General features: G+C 40.9%; 1 protein-coding gene across 1 annotated transcript; it reads left to right on the forward strand.

The window, feature by feature from the left end:
* Nucleotides 1-1,425: 1,425 nt before the first annotated feature.
* Nucleotides 1,426-21,181, forward strand: LOC139137059 (NACHT domain- and WD repeat-containing protein 1-like). The gene is made up of 20 exons (XM_070705014.1): nt 1,426-1,823; nt 3,600-3,730; nt 4,165-4,367; nt 4,857-4,969; nt 5,572-5,783; nt 6,066-6,305; nt 6,696-6,907; nt 7,305-7,550; nt 7,965-8,177; nt 9,183-9,513; nt 10,855-11,157; nt 11,876-12,095; nt 12,564-12,714; nt 13,309-13,483; nt 14,463-16,157; nt 16,365-16,496; nt 16,920-17,089; nt 17,706-17,853; nt 18,454-18,581; nt 20,197-21,181. The coding sequence occupies exons 1-20, from the start codon at nt 1,726-1,728 to the stop codon at nt 20,272-20,274; spliced, it is 5,199 nt and encodes a 1,732-aa protein (XP_070561115.1). The 5' UTR covers nt 1,426-1,725; the 3' UTR covers nt 20,275-21,181.
* Nucleotides 21,182-21,314: the final 133 nt, after the last annotated feature.

Below are 21,314 nucleotides of genomic sequence, written 5' to 3' on the forward strand. Positions count from 1 at the left end.
TGATTGGATTTTTGCACTTCCAAACTCTTGTTTGGGGGGGGGGGGGGGGTCGTTGAGGCCAAAGGCCGAACTCAGTCAGTTGCGTTTACTGTGCGCGTGTTTTAATTATCCACGGCCCCTGAAGGGTGTCCAGACTAGGATGGTCGCGGGTTTTCAAGTTTACCCTTTCATGCTCGGAGACCACGAACCCTCAGCTCCTGCCACAAACGTCGCAATGCCCAACGATGACATTTCGAACACTACCTGAAATAGTGAGGAAAATTTCAGTCATGATTGAGAGCAAAATTCAGGGAGGAGTCACCTGGAACGATCACTGCAAGGGAGGGGGCATGCTTTTTTCACAAAGAACATGTTGGGAGAGGGGTCACTTGATATTCGAGGATACCAAACCAGTCGGAAACAGTGTCTCCGATTGCAGTCATTTTCACCCCCCCCCCCCCAATCATCTCAATACAGGTACATATACGTGTATCTTGTTTTAATAGCATCTTTCCGTGGCAACGATTTTTTTTAGCCATGCCTGGTGCTAGTTCAGTGTTTCCGGTATTTTACCCGTTCAACTCCAGAAAACCCGCCAACCCTAGACATTGCTTTTTCGCATTTTCAAAACAACTCAAGGAAACTCTTTGAATATTACCGTCTTTTTGTGAGTATCAGCCAACAAAAAGACAAATTTATAAAATCCCCCGACTTACCTATCCTAATTTTCGGAGGCTAGGCACGTTACCGGAAAAGCATACTTATCTTTTTTTATCCTTAGGCAAAGCACAGTCACAATTGACCCTTTGTTTAAGCATAGACAGTAGAGTTTCTCTACTGTCTATGGTTTGAATTTTCGCGTTCTGCCGTTGGGTAGCTGTTCTATCTAAGTGTTTATTCAAGTAACAGATCAAACAACCCATCCTGGGAAATGAAAACATTAAGTGAAAGTATATCTTTGACATGTTGCCGTCAATTGACGTATAAAAGGAAGAAAGTCACCTCCTTGACAATTTTGAATTATTTGAATGACAAGTCGGTTATACAACTCAGGACCTCGAAACGTGCCCCAGGTATAGAAGAGTGGACGACAAAACGGTAGTCTACGACAGAACACTCAGAGCTGACCCGATGAAAGCGATGACATAGTGTTTATGCTAATGAGCTAACGTCGGCTTTCACAGTTGCAAAACCGTATTAACGGTACAGGCGGGTTTTAATAATCACGCTAAAACCATACATCGGCATATTTTTTTTTCAAATTCACTTCCGCTGGTTTTCTGAACTTAATATGTTTATATGAAAAAAATTCTAAAAGCAGCTACAGACATGAGTCCTCGGAGAGGTACTGTAACATCGTTTTTCTAGTGTATACATTTCTGCTTACAGCGATAATCTCGCTGTTTTAAGGCCCTTGGGGTTTGACGTTTAGCAAGTACATTATCGCGGAATTCATGTGCAAATTTGTTTAATGTACAGTCACGGTGCAGTGTTTGCTCTTACACGAGTAAGAATTCTGTTAGCAACACGCGCCGTTATTTTGTTATGTTATTCGTAGCCAAGGAAGCTGTTGTCGGTGTCACAAGCCTGAATGGGCGGTGAGGTCAGGCTGGCTGTCACGCGCGATCGAATATGCGCCTTTTACATTACTAAACCTATAGCGCTGACATTTAAAAAATTCGAGCGCTTGAGTTGGGGACCTCGATATCTCTATATCGAAGCTCATCGTCGACTGCAGGTTACGGGATGGGGTGTGGCCCCAGCACGGCGTCTAGCGACCATCCAGGTGGCGTTCCTGGCGTCGCTGGAAACGCAGGGAAGCCGAAAACGGGAGGCGAGATAAGGTGCGTTGTTTCATTCATTCACCGTCATTTCATGAAGCACAAAGCAATGTCGGCCTCAGCATTGTGCGCTTTCACGTCAATAATATTACAAAGACTGCATGGCCGACTAGCTACAGAGATTTTTCGGTCATAAAATGCATGAAACAGTAATTTATGTACGCGAAATATTCATTTTAGTATCAAAACACTATGTATGCAGTGCACGTTAAGAACTGACAACGCTGACAAACACAATGAGAGTGTACGTTAATATCCTGCCCGGATGATAAACGAGTGAACTACGCTTTCAGTAAACGTACCTTTTCTCTGAATGGCATATTTCAAACGCCGACCTAAATACACCTTATGCCACAGCCCTAGCCCTGACAGCTGACATTGTGTTTGCTAAGCGACGTGCAGAAACATCTTGACCATTTGTATTTTCAACGCTGTCAATATTAACTGACAGTGAGTATAGCACGTCAGCCTAGAGTGCGTATCGCGGCAGTGTACATGTAGTTTGCGTGGAGACTCTTTATTAGATGTCGTAGTTTACCTATCGAAAGCAAGACTGGATATAGAATATAGAACGGTATTAAAGCAACTGAGACTGACAGACAGTGTGACAAACAGAGACAGAAGAAGCATACGAAAGACCGCTGGAACGTAATAGGCATGTGTACACGTAGAGATATTTGATAGGGTTCAAGTCATTTCGACTCGAATATTTTTGCCAACGACCCTATCACAGTTATGATAGGAAACGATCACAGGAAAGGGGTCACTTATGTTTCACACACAGCGACCATTTGCCGTCTAAATGTATGAGAAATGAAGGGTTTCTTTGTATATCATTTGCAATGCGGTGCGGAGTTTAAAGGGATACGGGAACAAGCCATAAGGTAGAATACGCGTCGTGGACACATATTTGGACTCTTGAAACTGTCAGGACGATTTTTTTTCTATATTACTTGTGGCGGCTCATCTTGAAGCTCATAGCGTATATCAAGTTTTCACCGGCTTAATTTTGTAAATTTTGTTCATCTCATAAAGTTAAGACAGAGAACACGTTTTGAACTCCAAATGACGGTAAATACCGAGTAATTTGTTACTCTAGTACCAAAATTTTGAACGGAAAACCCCTATTTTTTATTCCTGATTTCGAAAGTTAATAGTTTGAAGTTTTCTGACTGAAAGTTTTAGCAAAAGTTTAAGACTGTCAATTTCTAGGAGCGGAAAACCTTAACGTGGATGATAATACGCGTAGGCCCAGGTTTTACCGAGGCACGGCAGACTTGTGACTATCAATTCAAGCTGTAAAATTATAATATAACTGAAAACGACTGTAGTTTTCAATGGACATTCTGATTTCAGCTTATTTAAAGGGAAATTTGGCCCGTGAGAATATACTTGTTGTAAATGTTATTTGATAGATTCACAATCGAGTCGGAACCGCCCGTCAAAATGGGTATAGAATAATTTAATGAGAAAGGTCATAGGAATGCCAGAAAGTTTCAAATGATATACCGGAGTCTTGGATAAATGCGTTTTTTCATACAGATATACTTCGAGTCCAATGTAAACAGCGCAATAATAGAATTTAGAATTGATTTCAGATGGGGACTTTGCTGCAAACGAAACGTCGATATGTCACAAGACGCTTGCTCTCAATTTTGCAAAAAATGTAGCTCACGTGACATTTACGTCACAATTGCTGACCGTAGCACTTCCGAAAGAAGCCGCAATTAAAACATTACGTCATCATCCAGAAAACACAAATATCCCTTTCTCTCACAGTAACGGCGAGGTCAACGCACCACGAGTTAATACAGGCGAAGATCTGAAGCTAATCCTAGCAGGAGACATGACAAAGAAGTGTCCGTCCAACGCAAAGATCGTCCGCATATTTACAAGTTCAACATTTACAGGTACATTAGGAAAACGCCTTGCAATTGAAGCGCCATTTTGTTCGGCAAATTGTGGCTCTGAATTCGAGGTAGCAAATATTGCAAAAAAGTTGCTATCCTTGGTGTTGTAAAAAAACTGTAATGGTGTGCAACTTACCGCTTACTTTCACTTTCTATAGTCTAAACATTATAAAAACTGCCGTTTAATAAAATAACCAATGTCAAACTCCAGCTTAAAACCATTCTCTTTTCAAAAATCACCTTGCAAGCCTGGAATCTGTATTACATAAAAATTTAGATGACTGTATAAAATGTCTTGGAGCCGTAAGTCCAAAACGAATGATAAGTTTGAGAAGTTGTTCTTGTGATATTATTTATTAATCTATTTATTTATTCATTCACTCATTCATTCGTTCTGTTATCGTCATCATTTGCACATTCTTTGTCGTGTTTAGACACGCAGCATGAGCGTAACGCACTCATGGAAAGGGTCTACCCGAGGCTGAAGAAATTCTGCCAGGAAAGGGGATATGAATTCCAGGTGGTCGACATGAGATGGGGAGTCCGGGACGAGGCTACAGACGATCACATGACCACTGAGCTGTGCCTTCGGGAAATCGAAGCATGCCAAAACGTTTCAACCGGTCCAAACTTTGTTGTGAGTATCATGGTAATAAAGAAAAGTTGAAAATGTGCACATATATGCTAGGCTACCAGCAGGTAGTTGGACTGAAATTTCAAGACGTAATTTATGTATGCGTGTACCCACGTATTTGTCTACGTATGTACGTATGTATGTATGTATGTATGTATGTATGTATGTATGTATGTATGTATGTATGTATGTATGTATGTATGTATAATCTATGTATCTATGTATCTATGTATCTATGTAGCCATCTATGTACTGCATGTATATGTTTATGAGTATGCGTCAACACCTGAGAGAGAGAGAGAGAGAGAGAGAGAGAGAGAGAGAGAGAGAGAGAGAGAGAGAGAGAGAGAGAGAGAGAGAGAGAGAGAGAGAGCACAGAGTTACCTAAGCTTTTCTTTTCATCAAAAATTGTCTTTATAATGCATGACACGTCTACGGACAAGAGGACAATGTTCTCTCTCATTTTTTTTCCTTTCTTGCTTTGTATTCCAGACCTTCCTTTCTCATAAGTATGGATACAGACCTCTTCCTCGGAAGATTCCACAAGTTGAAATGGAGTTGATCATATCCAAAGTCGAAAAGGATGATGGAGCCCTCATAGACAGGTAATGACAAATCAGTGCCTGCATGGCTCACATAGATGCAGCTGCAAATATCGTACAATGTTGCTATATTTGCGTGCAATTCATTTAGTGTAAAGGAAAGCGTGGTTTATGCCAGCGTAAGTTAACACAAAAGAGCGAAACGTCAAAAAAATAGATATGGCAGATAAACTGCGCTGGCATGCTATGGTCCAATGAATATTTAATTGTGCTAATTGCATTCCTGGGAAAAATTGTTCATTGCGCTGTATGTTACACATTAGAATGCCTACGTCAAATATTTGTGTGTTTCTCGTGCATACGATTTAATATGATCGTTTAGTATATAGTAAATTTCACCGTAGGAATTAAATGCAAGTATGATGTCATAATGTTAGGGTGAAGGAAAACAGTGTGCTTGACATTGACTAAAATCAATATTTTGAATTTTACCTCTCGGATTTGCGCAATCGAGATTCCACCGTTCAAAGGCACATTTTTTAGTTTTCTGTTGAAGTTAAAACTTAAGGTCATCGTGCGAAATGCCATTTCCTTGTTAATGCGTTCAAAGTGGGTAACGAATTTTCACTGTGGAAAAATGCTTACTTTGATTTTTTTCCTGTAAGGTGGTACAGAATAGACGAGAACGAAGTACCGGCAGTGTACATGCTGCAAGCTGTGAGTGCAAACATACCCGGATACAAATCTGAAGACGTTGAGGAGATAACCAAAGCTAAGACAGAATGGTGGGAAACCATGTTGCAGCTGCGGCAAGCCATCGTCACTGCAGCTGAGACAGCGCTTCAGAATCCTGCGCTTGAAAAATATAAACACTCAGGTACAGAAAGAGAGAGACAGAGAGACAGAGAGAGACGAACAGACAGACAGACAGACGAAAAGAGGGAGTCAGAGACAGAGCGAGAGAGGAAGAAACTATATAATCGATTTTCAAAAAAAACAAAAAGTTGACTCTCTTTACATCTTCTAATGAGTCCAAATCAGATAGCTGAAAAGTGAAAGATATCTTGAGAGTCTAATAACTCATCCGTCGAAGAGGTAAACAAGTGATTGCGCATGTGCGATTTGACCTACAAAACGCTGTTATCTATTGTTTCCACAGTAACTGAGCTAGAAATAGCGAAAGGAATGTTGCATTCACGTGACCATTCGACAAACGCTTTCTGGTTTCATCGAGTTCTGGAAGACATAGTTGAAAATGAGCAGAATGCCCTGGCGAAACGATTTACCGAGGGGACGACTGGTGACGCAGGATCGTTATTGAAGTCCCTGAAAGACAAAATCAACAACTCTGTCTCAACCGGCAATATAGCGACATATAAGGTGAAATGGACTGACCAAGGTAAGTTGATAAGCTACTGCTGAATTTAAACAAACAAGCAAACGTATGTATGTACAGAAATATACAAATAACATATGAATAACATATATACATATGTACGCAATACAGACATGCATGCATACATACACAGATATACATAGATACATACATTATGCATGCATAGATAGATGGATGGATAGATAGATAGATGGATAGATACATACATACATACATACATACATACATACATATATATACATATGCACGTACATATGTACATACATACGTGAGCTTGTTAGAATGTACAATTGTTGTCACTGCCGTTATATTTAATTTGTTCATAGAAACGAAGCCATTAATAAAATCACACTCCACACTTCAATTCTTTCTCCAATAAATATCTTTCCAAAGGCGTTAACCCAGACTCCGTCATCGAACATAGGGAATACATCAATCAACTCTGTGAGGATTTCGAGATAAAGATGCGGGACGATATCCTACAAGGTATAACAGAACACGAACAGAGTGATCTATTTGACCCGCTCCACGAGGAAGTCATTCAACACGTGGCCTTCGCTCAGTCTAAATGTAAAGTGTTCCACGGACGAGAGGAGACGCTGAAGGTATTGGAGGGTCAACACTTTCTAATTTTAGGCCTATTCTATCGTAAGAAAGGGAAAGTTAGTTAGTTAACATTTTTATTTCAGATACTCATTGAACAAAAGTGACAATATCGAATAAAAGATCAACTTGTAAAACAGATGTATACGAAAGCTATGGTTCCAATCTAATAAAGAAATAAAACATACCGATATCGTGTATAAAGATGTTTGGAATAAATTTTCTGCAGGGAATATTAAAACGCCCGGTTCTATTAAGGAGACACTATATTTGAGCTCTACCATAATAATGTGACTCGTCAACTAAGAGATAAACACAGAGATGCGAAACGCTCTCAAATTACTCATTCCGATGTTTTACCCGTTTTTGTCAATTATTTATTGCCCACTACCATTGCAGCTCATAGAGGACCACATCAAAAACTTCACCATGACCCCTCTGGTAGTCCATGGACCCTCTGGGTCTGGTAAAACATCGGTGGTCGCCATGGCAGGTAAACTGGCCCGTGATTGGCTGTCCAGCGACGCAGTGGTGATTCTCCGTTTCCTGGGAACCACGCCGGACAGTTCAAACATCCGTAGGGTCCTGTACAGCGTTATACAACAGATAAACAAAGTGTATGGAGATGATTCTAAAGTTCCCGAGGTACGCTTACTTGTTGACTGTATTGACTTTGACCATGGCAGAACGTTACCATATATTAATCTGAGCAGAGAAATGATTGCATAAATTAAAGCAATATCATGAAGCTGTCAGGTAACAAGGTACAAACGCTGAGCATGCGTAGTCCTAACATTCACGACCAGCTGTAACCTCTGCATGCATCGTTTCGTTATTTCCTTTCTCGCCATATTCTTATAAAGCCGTACCTAAACCGTCCACTGCAAATCTATAAACTTTGAACCACTTTTACAGTTTTGTGTATACTTAGTGTATATTGGAATGTTCAACTATTGAATGGGTGGAATCAGTTATGACCTTGTTCAGATAATACACGAGTGTGTATACAGCCGTGAGTGCAAACGCCAAAGTCATCAAATGTGCTTACTTTCTATCCAGGACATGAAAATGCTCATTCGAACTTTCCGTGAAAACCTGTCGAAGGCGACTGCAGAGCGCCCTCTTGTGATCTTGCTGGACTCACTCGATCAGCTCGACCCGGATGACGGTGCCAGGCAGCTGTCGTGGCTGCCGACGGAAATACCGCCATTCGTGAAGCTCATACTATCAACTCTTCCCGAGGATGAATACGAGTATTATCCGAGACTAAGGGTTAGTGTCAATCCTAGAATTGTAACGGACTTCTTTATATGAAAGTTACCAATAAGAACTTGTCAGGCTAAAATAAAAAATACGTGTTTCAGGATCAGGGGCTCGTGTCAATTTTCAAATGCTAGGGTAAAATGTGCCTGGGGGAATAGGTATACCGGCTCTCATTTTTTTCTTAATAATTTTCTGGTCTGCCTATCGTGGGACCTCATTTTATAGCTCTTATATAGAAAAAATATTTTGCCCCGTGGAGTTCAAGCTGACACACAGGGAATCAGTGACGGCCATTTTGAATTTCAAATATCGGCCTCTGTAAATGTTGGGTAATATTTTTCTCTGGTACTAAGCTTTTTCACGTCGACCCCTGACTGTTGGTCTTGCTTTTATAAGACAATGGTTGAAAGTTTTATTGTGGGAAGTCGAGCAAAAGTTTAAGACTTTCACTTTCGAGGCGCGCACTCACCATAATAGGTTCCAAGAAGAAGTTCATTGGCCAAAATCATATATAAATGTGGTTAATTTTCAGTAAAATGTCTCTGAAATATGAAGTGGGTATTACGATGAATCTGTCTCACTCTTTTTTGTTTCATATTTTGGCTTGATATGACACAAACTGAGAAAATGACAATTGGGTAATTTTTGACTGGAATAAAAAAGTTAAGGGAAATTAGGAGGGATGGGGTACTTGGAAAAAACATCCTTGATTTCGTTAGGTCACAAGCTAGCTTCAAAACGAGTCTGACTCCCAAATAGCAATATGTCAAGAGTTTGCCGACACGATGCGGCTGTCAAGCTTGCATTGGTTTCACATGAAGATTCTTCGTTTATTCTGTGGCATCCATCCATCAACTATCCAATGTTCCAGACTTCTGCCGTTAATCCAATCAATTTTCAACCCCGAAGCAGCCTCATATAAAACAATGTCCCAAATGCTGTATGTGTAACGTATGCATCAAACAGTTTGATAGTCATATTCATTGTATAATCTCTCGTTACATATTGCATCAGAGCATATTACCTGGAGAAGACAGTTTCGTAGCCGTTCCAAAGCTTGCACAGAAGGACGTTCAAGAGATCTTGGACCAGTGGCTTTCCGATGAGAATCGACGTCTGTCTGCATCTCAGATGGAAACAGTGGTCTCGGCGTGTCGTCAGTGTCCCCTTCCGTTATTTCTGAAAATCTCGTTTGACGAGGCTTGTCGTTGGCATTCCTACAGCAAACCAGAGGAGACACAACTGAAGTTCACCGTCCGTGACGCCATTGTCGAACTTTTCGAAAGAGTCGAGCGGAACCACGGAAAAATATTGGTCAGCCGTGCACTTGGGTATATGACTACAGGTCAGCTTATGAAAAGTTGTGAAAGCCAATAATTTATCCTCAAGTATGAATTGACATGGGTAGTCATCAAGTAATAGTAGACATTGATATGCTACTAATTATATTCCTAAAAGCTCGTGATATTCCTGATCGTGCGCCAGAATTTTTTTCTAATTATTACTCACCGAAGCGTTATGAGCAACTCCTCTTAGAGGTCCACTTAATGGGATACAGTCCTCGGAACTGTGCTCAAGGTCGTATGGGACCCATACGACCAATGTAAACTCTGTGTCCACGCTACGATGGTGATTAATGAAAGTTAAACATGTCTGTCATAGTCTATATGAGGTGCATCTAGATATCGTGCACGAAATAAATTGTTTGTGAACAAGAAACTCGCACAGGCGCAGTTCCGACGACTGTTTCCCTTTAATTTATTAGTCGTAAAGATAGTCAAACGATCAAATGCAACTGATAAACTCTTTTTACAGTGTAAACAATGCAGTTTGAGAGCACGATTACTCTACGTACACCAATTGGAGTAACTATGGTTAGACTGACAACAGAGTGTTCAATTGGGTTATTTTCGGAACCAAATATTTCGACAACGGGTCTATTAAGAATGACATCACTGCCCACCGATAGTGACGTAGGGAACTCAACAAGGATAATTGTTTGTCACAACCGGGCTGGTTACTTTGCAGTGCAGTGGACAAATGCTACGTACCATGACAATCTTTTTCAAACAATTTTAACGCAGGACCAGAGTAAGGAAAAGTCTCCGATGGGTACACGTCGAAGGGGCATAACCCTTAAACGAAAGCATTAATTCATTAAGGTAGTATGCGCCTCATGATTAAAATACTAACAATTTCTATCAAACGAAATACAAAACGGCCACTATCCCTGTGATAACTCAGTGGGGCAAATTTAATTTTCGATTTTCACAAAAATGAGACTCTACCTTTATTTAATCCAAGAGCTTCAAAATTAGCCGAAACGTCAAAAACCGTAGATCAGAAACGTATAAATTTGTAAATTTGACAGTCAAAATATCTGTCTCCGAGGCGCATTCTACTTTAAAGGTATACATTCACCTGTAATCTAAATATGCCCATATATGGTCAAAGGGGTGTTCCATGGTATTCAAAATGCCCATGTGAGGGCGCTGTTTTTAAAAAGCGGCCACTCGCTTAAAATCTGTGATTGGTTAGATTTTCTCTTTCCATGGTAACTGTGGCAACATCGATACAGGGGACAGTATACCTTTATTGTCACAATACATGCTATTCGTCGATTAGTTGACTATAATAATTTAAAGGACACGTTCACAATGTATCTTCTTCTTCATTACAAAAACAGGAAAGAACGGATTGAGTGAAAACGAACTGGAAGACATCCTGTCCCTGGACGATGACGTATTGAATGACGTCTACCAATATTGGACTCCTCCCATTCGTCGACTGCCGCCGTTGCTATGGGTACGAATTCGAGCTGAGCTGTCGCCATATTTGGTGGACAGAGGGTCTGACGGCGTCCGTGTCATTAACTGGTACCACAGACAGTTCATCGAGACGGCAGCGGATCGATATGTGGGTGACGAAAGGACGAAAAAATACCTGCACACGAGGTTGGCGGAATACTTCTTGGGAACATGGGCAAACGGTAAGCCAAATTTGTAGAGAACTGTAGTTTGGCTATATTCCTGTATAAAATTGATAAACTACTCAAAATATTGATATTTTCATTTCACATCTGTGTGAAAAAAACCCATACTATTTGCACATAAAGTAGTGCGACATTAGGAGTTGACCTATGATTTGTTACGCATTTCCCGTTGACTGCGAAAGGTCTTTTCTCAGTAATGAAGTTGTGTTATCCTAGATTTTATAGAGGGAAGTTTTTGTACATTTTAAGTTCAGATAATAAGCTGTCTCTCATGGAATATTTTACAAACACTATGTTTCCCCCAGTAGCTGCAGGTAAAGACATTGGAAACAATGTTTCACGCAATATTTAGTTTTGTTCTTGCTATATTGCACTTTCTGAAGTGAGCTGTTGTAAAGCAAAGTTGTAAATCAACAAGATTGGAACTAGTTTGTTTGGGATAATTGGATTTTCATATTTTTTAAATTTCTCAAAAGTTTTAGCTGCTAGATAGTTGAATGTTGCAATAATACAAATTACCCATAAAAACAAGTGTGTAATGTAAAAAGAAAAGTAGATGAGATAACATTTGTAGATTAAATCGGCATTACTTCACAATCCAATTATTCCAAATTAGTTCCAATCGTGTTCATCGTACTTGCATACCAGTATGATCGGTAGAGTTATCCCAAGCTGTCGAATTTTATCTGAGTTTCCTGTGCTATCCATGCCGTAGGTGTCAACAAACCATATGTAAATAAGAACGGCGAGAAGGGAGAGGTCGATCGCCTTGTAGCAGCGCAACCGTTGCTCTTCGAAGAGAATTCGTACAACCTGCGCAAACTCAACGAGCTCCCCCATCACCTGCTGGAAAGTGACCAGCTGCAGGTACTGAAAGACAGCGCCCTCTGCAGTCTGGAATGGATATGCGCTAAAATGAAAGGCACATCCTTGAGGTAAATTGTAAAATACATTATTTTAAACTGTAGTGTGGGAAATATCACGAACGTCGAATACCAAAGTCGGAACGGCTCGAACAGATAGTTTTATCGAGGCAGAAAGGCAACGCGCCGAACCTTCACATATATTTTTTAATTACCAATTTGTGATTGCGATTGTCGTCACTAATCCGACTCGACAAAATGGCCGTAGATTTCATGAGCATAAGTGATATCGATGATATGACCAAATTTTTCGCTGAGGTTTAAAGCTAATCCAAACCGATTTGCGAGAGTCAAACATATAAAAAGAAGGGGAAGACGGACGGACAGACAGAGAGACAGACGGACAGACAGACAGACAGACAGACAGACACACGCAGAATCGGGGAAACAGGAACTGGTAATTTAAATTTTTTATGACTCACCAAGGATGTGGATATGTTGTCGTGTACTCAGATTTCAACATTTGTTTTAAAAATTCAGAAATGTTTTGGAAGATTTTACGGCGGCAACTAGCAAGTACCCAGACGACAAGCAGATAACATTAATGTTCCAACTTATGCGTCTTTCTAAGGATGCGCTTGAACGTGATCCCGCGCAATTAGCTCCGCAGCTTATTGCCAGAGTCTCAAAGGCAAGTGCAACTATCGGCAGAGAGAGAAAGAGAGAGAGAGAGAGAGAGAGAGAGAGAGAGAGAGAGAGAGAGAGAGAGAGTGACAGAGAGAGAGAGAGAGAGAGAGAGAGAGAGAGAGAGAGAGAGAGAATTTCATTGTTACTTTTCATCGGAGTGTTTCCTTCATGTCACATGTTCAACTGTTCATGGCTAAATCAGGGTATCTAATAAGGTAGTTTTGCTTCTCAACTTGGTCTCACTTTTGTGACTTCTGTACAAGTTGTTACTAGAAAAATATGACGAATGTTTTGGGCTTCTGGCCGTGATTTGCGGAATTTCACATTCACCCCGAGATCCCCCTCAAGTGGCGGCAATGATGTACAATAGAGCAATAATTTATAATCAGAATACTAAGAAATGTTGGCAACTATACAAACCTGGCTTTCGAGTTCAAATAAAGAGTGCTGTGATGAACAGTTGTTTTCAGAGATGATCAACAAGTGTGTATTAACAATTTTTTATCACCTTAACAGTGTCATAATTATAGTCCTCAAAGACGATTCTTTGTATAAGGGACTCACAAAGGCGATTTCTTTTCTAAATTTGGAACTTTAGACGGAGGGCATGGAGGCACTACTTGAACAAGCGAAGAACCCACCCATGCCTTGTTTGCTACCGTCCGTCCCGTTCATGACGCCCCCAGGCGGCCAGCTGTTGAACACCTTAGCAGGCCACAGCGAAACCATCAATTCAATTGACATCACTGCGGATGCAAGTCTGTTGATATCGAGTGCGTTAAAGACTTTTTTTTGTCTCACCTACCAAGCACTTCTAGCGATACCAAATCCGGAAGTGACGTTTATTCTTCTTTGACTGCGGTGTTCACACAGTGCATCAATCGTAAATTTTCTCGTTTTTGATTATTTTGTCGTTTGTCATAATTCCATTATTTTTCTCGATTCAAACTTTCTATTCACATGCATGGACCGTTTTTATAAAAGGAATATAGTATAAATGTAGGATAATTGTAGTGTAAATGTAGGATTGTATTGAATAATTAACATATTCCAGTCACCCTAGGTAGACAAGCTGTTTTGGAATAATATAAACAAAAAGGTATAAAACAGGCCAAAAATAAAGTTAAAATAAACGGACTATTTCCGGGAAGACGTTTTCTGCGCAAATTTGTAAGAAGATACTCAGTTACAAATTTTATGTTCTTGTATAAATTGTAGATATCAGGGCAATTTGGCGATCAGAACTGAAGACTAGCTACGTAATGTTTTGAACGTACGTTGGTGATAAATGTTCCGATATATTAATATTGTCTTGAGTGATATCAACGTCACTTAGTGGCTTCTAAAGCGTGACGATTGACTTGTAGAGTCAGACAGAGTATGTATCGTCCCATGCTACCGATAAGTTCATTTGTAAATGCTAGCGTTAGCCATTTCAATACACCTGCGTCTCAGACTCGGAAGCAATGTATACTTGACGTTATCCAGGCTAATAATCGTTACTAGAATGAGAAAGTGTAGTAAATTGCGTCGATTAGAGGTGCAACAGCTGTGCAATATTTTACAGCATTTACTCCACAAAATAAGCACGTTTTTTCTTCTTCTCCTCACACACATGAAGAACACCATAACGTATCTTCTCCATGTTATGGAGCTTTTACTTGTTTCGTCAAAATTTACTGCTAATGGAGTTTGAAATTGCGAGCATGCAAAATGGTCAAGTTCATCGAACTGCATCACTTTATTTCACAGGCGACGACAAAAAGACCTTCAAGATTTGGGACGTGGAGAGTGGTTTTCTCATAAAAAGCATAGAGTCAGAGGAAGACGTGAAGAAGGTAGCTTTCTGCAATGAGGACAAACACTTCGCTGTGTCCTATGAGACAAGTGTAAAGATCTTTCGATCGGACACCATAGCCGAGGTAAACAGCGAGACTCCGTATCACGAGGACGACTCGGCAACCGGCATTCCGTTCGCTTTAGCCGGCGCCAAGAAGGAAGTCCTGGTCATTCCTTGTCACCGGAAAGTCTTCGCGTACCACGTGATCACTGGAGATCGCGTTGCCAGGGTGCTGGACTCGAAGGTGTTGAGGGAATATTACGAAGAAGTTCAAATTGACGCGAAGGGGGACATCGTTGCCTACTACAACGAAAGTTTGGAAAAGAGGTGGAATATGATGGCAGTGATTGACTTGTCGACTGTCGGGAGGAGGCCGGACTTTGTCGAGGTGTACCCGGATGTGAAGATCGACGACGACGGCGACGAGGATCGGACGCAAATTAGCGCGCTTGTTGTCACCGGCGACAAGAAGATCATCGTCTCCAACTACCATGACAACGACTTGAAAATTTTTGATGCAACGTCGCAAGAGCTGGTCAGAACCCTGAAGGGGGAGAAAAGCGATTTCAGTCAGCACTTTTACGTCACACCAAACGACCGCTACCTTCTCTTTCCCAACAGTTCGAACGTCTGCGTCTGGGATCTCCAGACCGGTGAGCGGTCCTACTGCGCCGATCACCCAAATTCGACCGAGCGAGCGATCAGCATCGACGCCAAAGTCATCATCACTGCGGCTGTGGACAACTTGATCCGCATATGGGACGTCACTAGACCCGATTCATCGAAGGACTTGGTTCGCAGAGACTGGCAGTTCTACAAGGGCGCCCTCAAGGGAAAGAAAACAAAAGCAAAAGTCGGAGAGAAGAAAAAAGGCGGAAAGAAGGGTGGCGGTGATGAAGAGGATGACGAAGAGAAAATTCTTGATCTGGCAGTCATACCCGATCAAAAACGGTACATCATCGTCCACTCGAAGCAGGGAAAGCTGTACGCTGCCACAATCTGGGACTGCAACACGGGGAAACCACTGCTGCGGCTAGCTGAACCGACGGTTGGAACGCAGCGGAAATTCGACTGGACCGTAATCGACAGCCGTTTGGCGCTCAGTAAGATCAACAGGCGACTCAAACTGGTTGACTACACCACGGGTGAGATTAAGCGGGTTTTCACGGGAAAGCTTTCCTACTACGAACATTACATCGTCAACGACGGGAGCGAAGTCGTCACCGGGACGAGGAATAACAGAAATCTTAAGATATACGACATCAAGACTGGCAAAGTCATCCAGCTCCTCAGACACAGCGAGAAGAGCACCAAGGAATCGAAGACCATTGAAGATTTCAAGGCCAAGTCCGGCGGTAGCGGCCGTCTGGTTATTTCAAAACTGGAGGACGAAGAACAGCACGTGTATGTCTGGGACGTACCGAACAGAAAGCTTAGTAGAATGCTCCAATTGCCTGTGAGGCCTGGCACCATTGACGAGACCGACAAACCAACACTGGATATGGGAGAATCTGCCATTTCCAACGACGAACGCTATTTCTGTTGTGATGTTAATTACAATGATGACGAGAGGAAACCAAGCCCCGGAGTATGGGACCTGAATACAGGTGAGAGAGAGAGAGAGAGAGAGAGAGAGAGAGAGAGAGAGAGAGAGAGAGAGAGAGAGAGGGAGGGAGAGAGAGGACAGACAGACAGGCAGACGGGCGGACGGACAGATAGACAGACAGACAGGCACATAAAAGAGACAGGGAGACAATAATACCGTCAGAGGTGTGACCGGTCCCCTTTTCAGTAAACCGTATTTCCTCTTTCAGGTCAGTACCTGCACACCTTGCAACACGAGTCAACGGGATCGCTCAATAAAATTGTAGCTTGCGGTTGCGACAAGTTAATCGTAAGCTACTATGATAACACTACGGCGATTTGGATATGGAGTCTCTTGTCAGGTATGTGGTATGGTTATCTTGCCATCTCCCTTTTCACCATGATGAGAGAAACGAACTTGTGACGTTGAATTACTGCTGTAATTACGCAATATAAGTATTGTAAACCATTTTACAGACTTCGAATATATTTTACCCTTGAAATTTGTAACTGACAATTTTATATGTGTCACGTCCTCGAACCTCATCTTCAAAGTCTTCTTACTGGAAAGAGCCTGTAGCTGCTTGAGTTGAAAGAGAAGTTCGATATATGTTAATATGTATGCAATTGCCGAAACGATTACCAACGAACGTTGCTCTCTTGTGTTGCCGGTTCAGAAGCCACTGACATTGTCACGGCTCCGTATATCGATGAAGGAAAAGCTTTGTCTATAGAAAAGAAATTATAATGTGTGAAAACATATTTCTTTACATTCTTCCAAGCAGGAGAGCCACTTGTCAAGTTACCCGGTCACGCGAGACTTGAAGTCGACAGATTGCTGGTGTCGGACGACGAACGTCGTCTACTGTCTTTCACCAGCGGCTCCGAGGAAAGGGAGTTCATACTGTGGGATCTGATCCATGGAGACAGAATTGCTGGATTCACCCTGGAAGAGGTTGAATTACCTTATATTGATACTTAATTACATTTCACATAGAGTTAATGTTTAACATTTTATTAGGGTGTTACCATAATTATTAAACTTATATCATCCATCCGTTCGTCCCTTACCTCCCTCCCCCCTCACTAGCTACGTATCTACCTCGGCTTACCAAACTACCAAGACCTACCTACCTACCTACCTACCTACCTACCTACCTACCTACTTGCCTACCTACCAACCTACCTACCTACCTACCTACCTACCTACCTACCTACTTGCCTGCCTGCCTACCTACCTACCTACCTACCTAGCCCTACCTACCTACCTACCTACCTACCTATCTACCTACCTACTTGCCTGCCTGCCTGCCTGCCTGCCTACCTACCTACCTACCTACCCACCCACCAACCCACCTACCTACCTACCTACATACCTACCTACCTACCTACCTACCTACCTACCTACCTACATACATACATACATACATACATACATACATACATACATACATACATACATACATACATACATACATACATACATACATACATACGGACCATACTGTATACATCTACAGTTAGTGTGATATTGTTATAGATTTCTCACTACCGGTTCTCTCTATGATTAGACAAACGAGATCAAGTTTGCTTGTGGAGATGACGTCATTGCTGTCGCATCCAATAGTATTAGCTCGATGGTAACCTTCACCTTGAAAGGACCAGGCACTGAAAAAGTACAGACGGCTCCAAATGGACCACAAGTTTACAAAGACATGGGTGCGTATATTGTCAGTAATTGAATCTGAGTTTGAGCTTTCAAAGGGCAGTCTTGAATGAACAGAAACCGATATATGTTGTTGGCATTGAACGATACGACACCGGATATGACAGATAGTGATTTTATTCTTGGTTTGGCAAGAGAATGGTTGCAACGTTAATTGAGGAAAGTTTGAGCGATATTTAAGTCTTTCACTTTTGAGGCGCAGACCATCTTAACCCTTTGAGTGCCGCAATTTGTCTGACCAAAATTTTATAGTGCAACGTTTTACCAATTTTCATGAATTTTTCTGTAATTTTTTTGATGAATTTGGACCAAATGGACATCATATTTCATCGGCTACAGTTTCTTAGCAAAATTTTTGCAAAAATCTCAAAAAAAAAATTGATTGGGAATATCTTATAAATATGGCAACAAAAATTGACTACGGCGCTCGAAGGGTTAATCGCTCAAGCGATAGAAATGAAATTTGCTACACTAGAATTTTTCATTTCACCGCTAAGCAAATGGTTCACAACGGAAAATCCTAAGCGGGAATCATACAACTTTACCCATTTTCAAATTAAAAGAACGTTGTCATGGATATTTTTTGCCAACAGCTGACGTCATCCCGTTCGATCAAAATGACGGCGTCAACGACGAGAAGGAAGACCCGGATGACATCGATAGTGATGAGGACTCGAACGGTGAAGACGATCTCGGAACCGATGAATTCGATGATGACACGGTAGGTAGATTATTGTGGTACCATTTCGATACATCATGGGGTACAGTACAGTTAATGAGGTTATTCACAATTAGCCTTTATATGTGCTCAAAGGGTTATTCAATTGTAATTATTTCCGAACAATTTCAAACTTGACACTGAATTTCAAAGCTATTTGTCAAAAGTATGCTCCATGATTATTGATTATCTTACATGTTCCAAGTTCAAGAGTAAACTGGAATGCGGGCGTTTGTAGATCCTAAAAATTAATACAGTAGATACTTTTCAAAGTGAGGTTACCGGCAAATGGTTGCGTAATAATATAATATAACATGTCAATTTCAGCATTCTCTTTTATGCCAGCACAGATGCAACTTATTCCATTAACTTCCTTGGAAATGGTATGCATATGGCTTTTGAAAACATTTGTCGAAAATATAACATAATTACTATATCCTCCTTGAAAAAGAGATTGATGTACCTCATCATTCGAAGGTGAAAAGAATATTGTCAGAATTTCGATATATCATAGAGAAAGATAGATAGAGTGGCAACGGGTATTGTTTAAGGCGTGAAGCGGTTACGTAACCCATTCATGTTCGCCTCGCCTCAGGTTGCTCTCGCCTCTCTTTTCCGAAGAGTGCCGACCATGAATCCTTCGGTAGTTTTCGGATTTTCGCCAATTGTTAAGCGAAAGTATGTTCGGCAAAGTTTGTGTTGTTGTTGTCGTGTGGTGCTGAGCAGAATTGACGTGCTGGCGAAAAGGGAGTGTTTTGAGCTTCAGGAAAACGAGTTTTACCGTTTTAAAAATTCCTCTCATATTTTTATGAATATATGATGAGTGTGTTTGAACCAAATTTGAAAGTCTTTTATCGATACTGTCTGGTTTTACTCAATGGTTTACGGTCAGTCGTACCCTCTTTTACACGTGCGTCAAGGAAGGACATGTTTATGAAACTGCTGCCGTGTTATGTTTTGATTGGCGTGAAGCAGTGTTTCTGGCCTGAGAGCTCACAAAGTAACTATGGTTGCTACGCGACTGGCAGTACGATGCCATCTCGTCGTATTTTTCGCATAATCTCGTGTAATCATCAACCACAAACAAAGCCTCCAAAAAGTTTAACACCTTTGGAGCTCATTTTAATATGAAAAGCCAATAGTCTACCGAGACGACCATGGAACAAAAGGCATGCAAGTGTTGCTACTCTGTCTATGTTACTCTGTGGATATATTCACTAATCGTTGACCCTAAATACGATATCTTGTAAGAAAACCTCTCTTAGCGAATGTTTGTGTGGTTGTTTGTCGATTGAATTTGTTATATTTTTTCAATAAAAACATACAATTATTACCAACGGCCTTATCACCCTTTAATTCACGTTTACAATCATCGTAACACCACTATGGAGGCTAAATTTATATGATTCTCTGATCTAAACAAGTTAAGCAATTGACAACGCTCACGGGCAAATGATATTAACGTGTAGCCAAATGTAGTGAAGGGAAGTGAGACATCACATGTCCAGTTTGCAGCCATTTCCAGATTTCTTCAAACTCGACGAATGATATTCACACTGATCCTTCCTACGTTCACATTGAACCCTGTGCACTGAAATCAAATCACGTCACATTTCAGGACTTCAGCGACGACGATCTTGACGATGACTTCGACTTTGACGATGGTGGCGATGCTGATGGCAACGAGGACGTTTGATGACGCTGATAATGATGGCGATGACGATGACCTCGAAAAAGCCGGCGAAAAGAAATAGATTAGAACTTCAAGATTATTAGATAACAGGACAAAACCGACCCCTGACCCTCAGACCTGACAACAGAATATATTCAAATTAATGTTCTTTATAGCATTGAACTACAAAGATGATGTTTTGTCATCGACTGTGACTTTCAAAAAACACAAGGTTTATTTTTTAGATAGGAAGAAAGAGTACACCTATATATTACTAGTGCAACAATACACCATCATCTACGCACTGAACTCATCCGAATATAGGCTCCATTGATACAGAATGGCCATCAATTATCAGGATTAGGAGATGAAAATTTTGCATATCACGTATTTACTGAGAAATTTACATAATATGGCCAAGGTTATCGTTTGTATATACCTTTTCTTTTGTTTATTTGCTTTTTGCTCTTTAATTCTTAACTGTTAATCGCTCCAGATAAGTAATTCAGGCCCTTTAATAACACAAAGCGTCTTTCTCCACTTCAAATATATATATGGGGTCTGTAGAAACTAAAACTTTGCCGAGGGTCACAGATTTTTCTGTATGTCAGTAGCTGCTCTTCTTGTATTTTAATGGGCAAACTAGCAATTCCAATTATACTCTCTAAATTCATTTAAAGTCATGCGAAAGTTTCAACGAATTGTGCAATTCAGTGAATTATCGTTCAGAAGGTGGATTGAGAAGCTCTCAGGATCTCATAAAGCGCAGTGTGGAAACAGTTTGCAATGTCAGAGCTCTTCCAGTATATTAATCGTATTCTCTATTTAACAGGATGTAAATAAGGTCTTTTAATACACTTTTAAATAGTTGTTGAAGCGTTATGTATATACTTTCTATACATGGAAACTATAATTGCCTTTATATACCTTCCATTGTTCTTTTTTTCATTTTATTAATGTGGTGAAAAGTGTAAATAACGAAAAGAAGAAGGAGACAACCACCCTGGTTACGAAAGTAACTGTTACTGAATATGCAAATTAGCAATTGATTGACATGGTTGCTA

Source organism: Ptychodera flava, chromosome 7, assembly GCF_041260155.1.
Source record: "Ptychodera flava strain L36383 chromosome 7, AS_Pfla_20210202, whole genome shotgun sequence".
Classification (NCBI taxonomy): Eukaryota; Metazoa; Hemichordata; class Enteropneusta; family Ptychoderidae; genus Ptychodera; species Ptychodera flava.

What these genes read in the sequence shown, in the direction of transcription:
- LOC139137059 (XM_070705014.1), top strand. Translation starts at nt 1,726, where the DNA reads ATGGGGTGTGGCCCCAGCACGGCGTCTAGCGACCATCCAGGTGGCGTT. An exon ending in GGTGAAATGGACTGACCAAG is followed by an intron (nt 6,306 to 6,695) that starts GTAAGTTGATAA and finishes ATCTTTCCAAAG; the next exon opens with GCGTTAACCCAGACTCCGTC. An exon ending in TGCAAGTCTGTTGATATCGA is followed by an intron (nt 13,484 to 14,462) that starts GTGCGTTAAAGA and finishes TTTATTTCACAG; the next exon opens with GCGACGACAAAAAGACCTTC.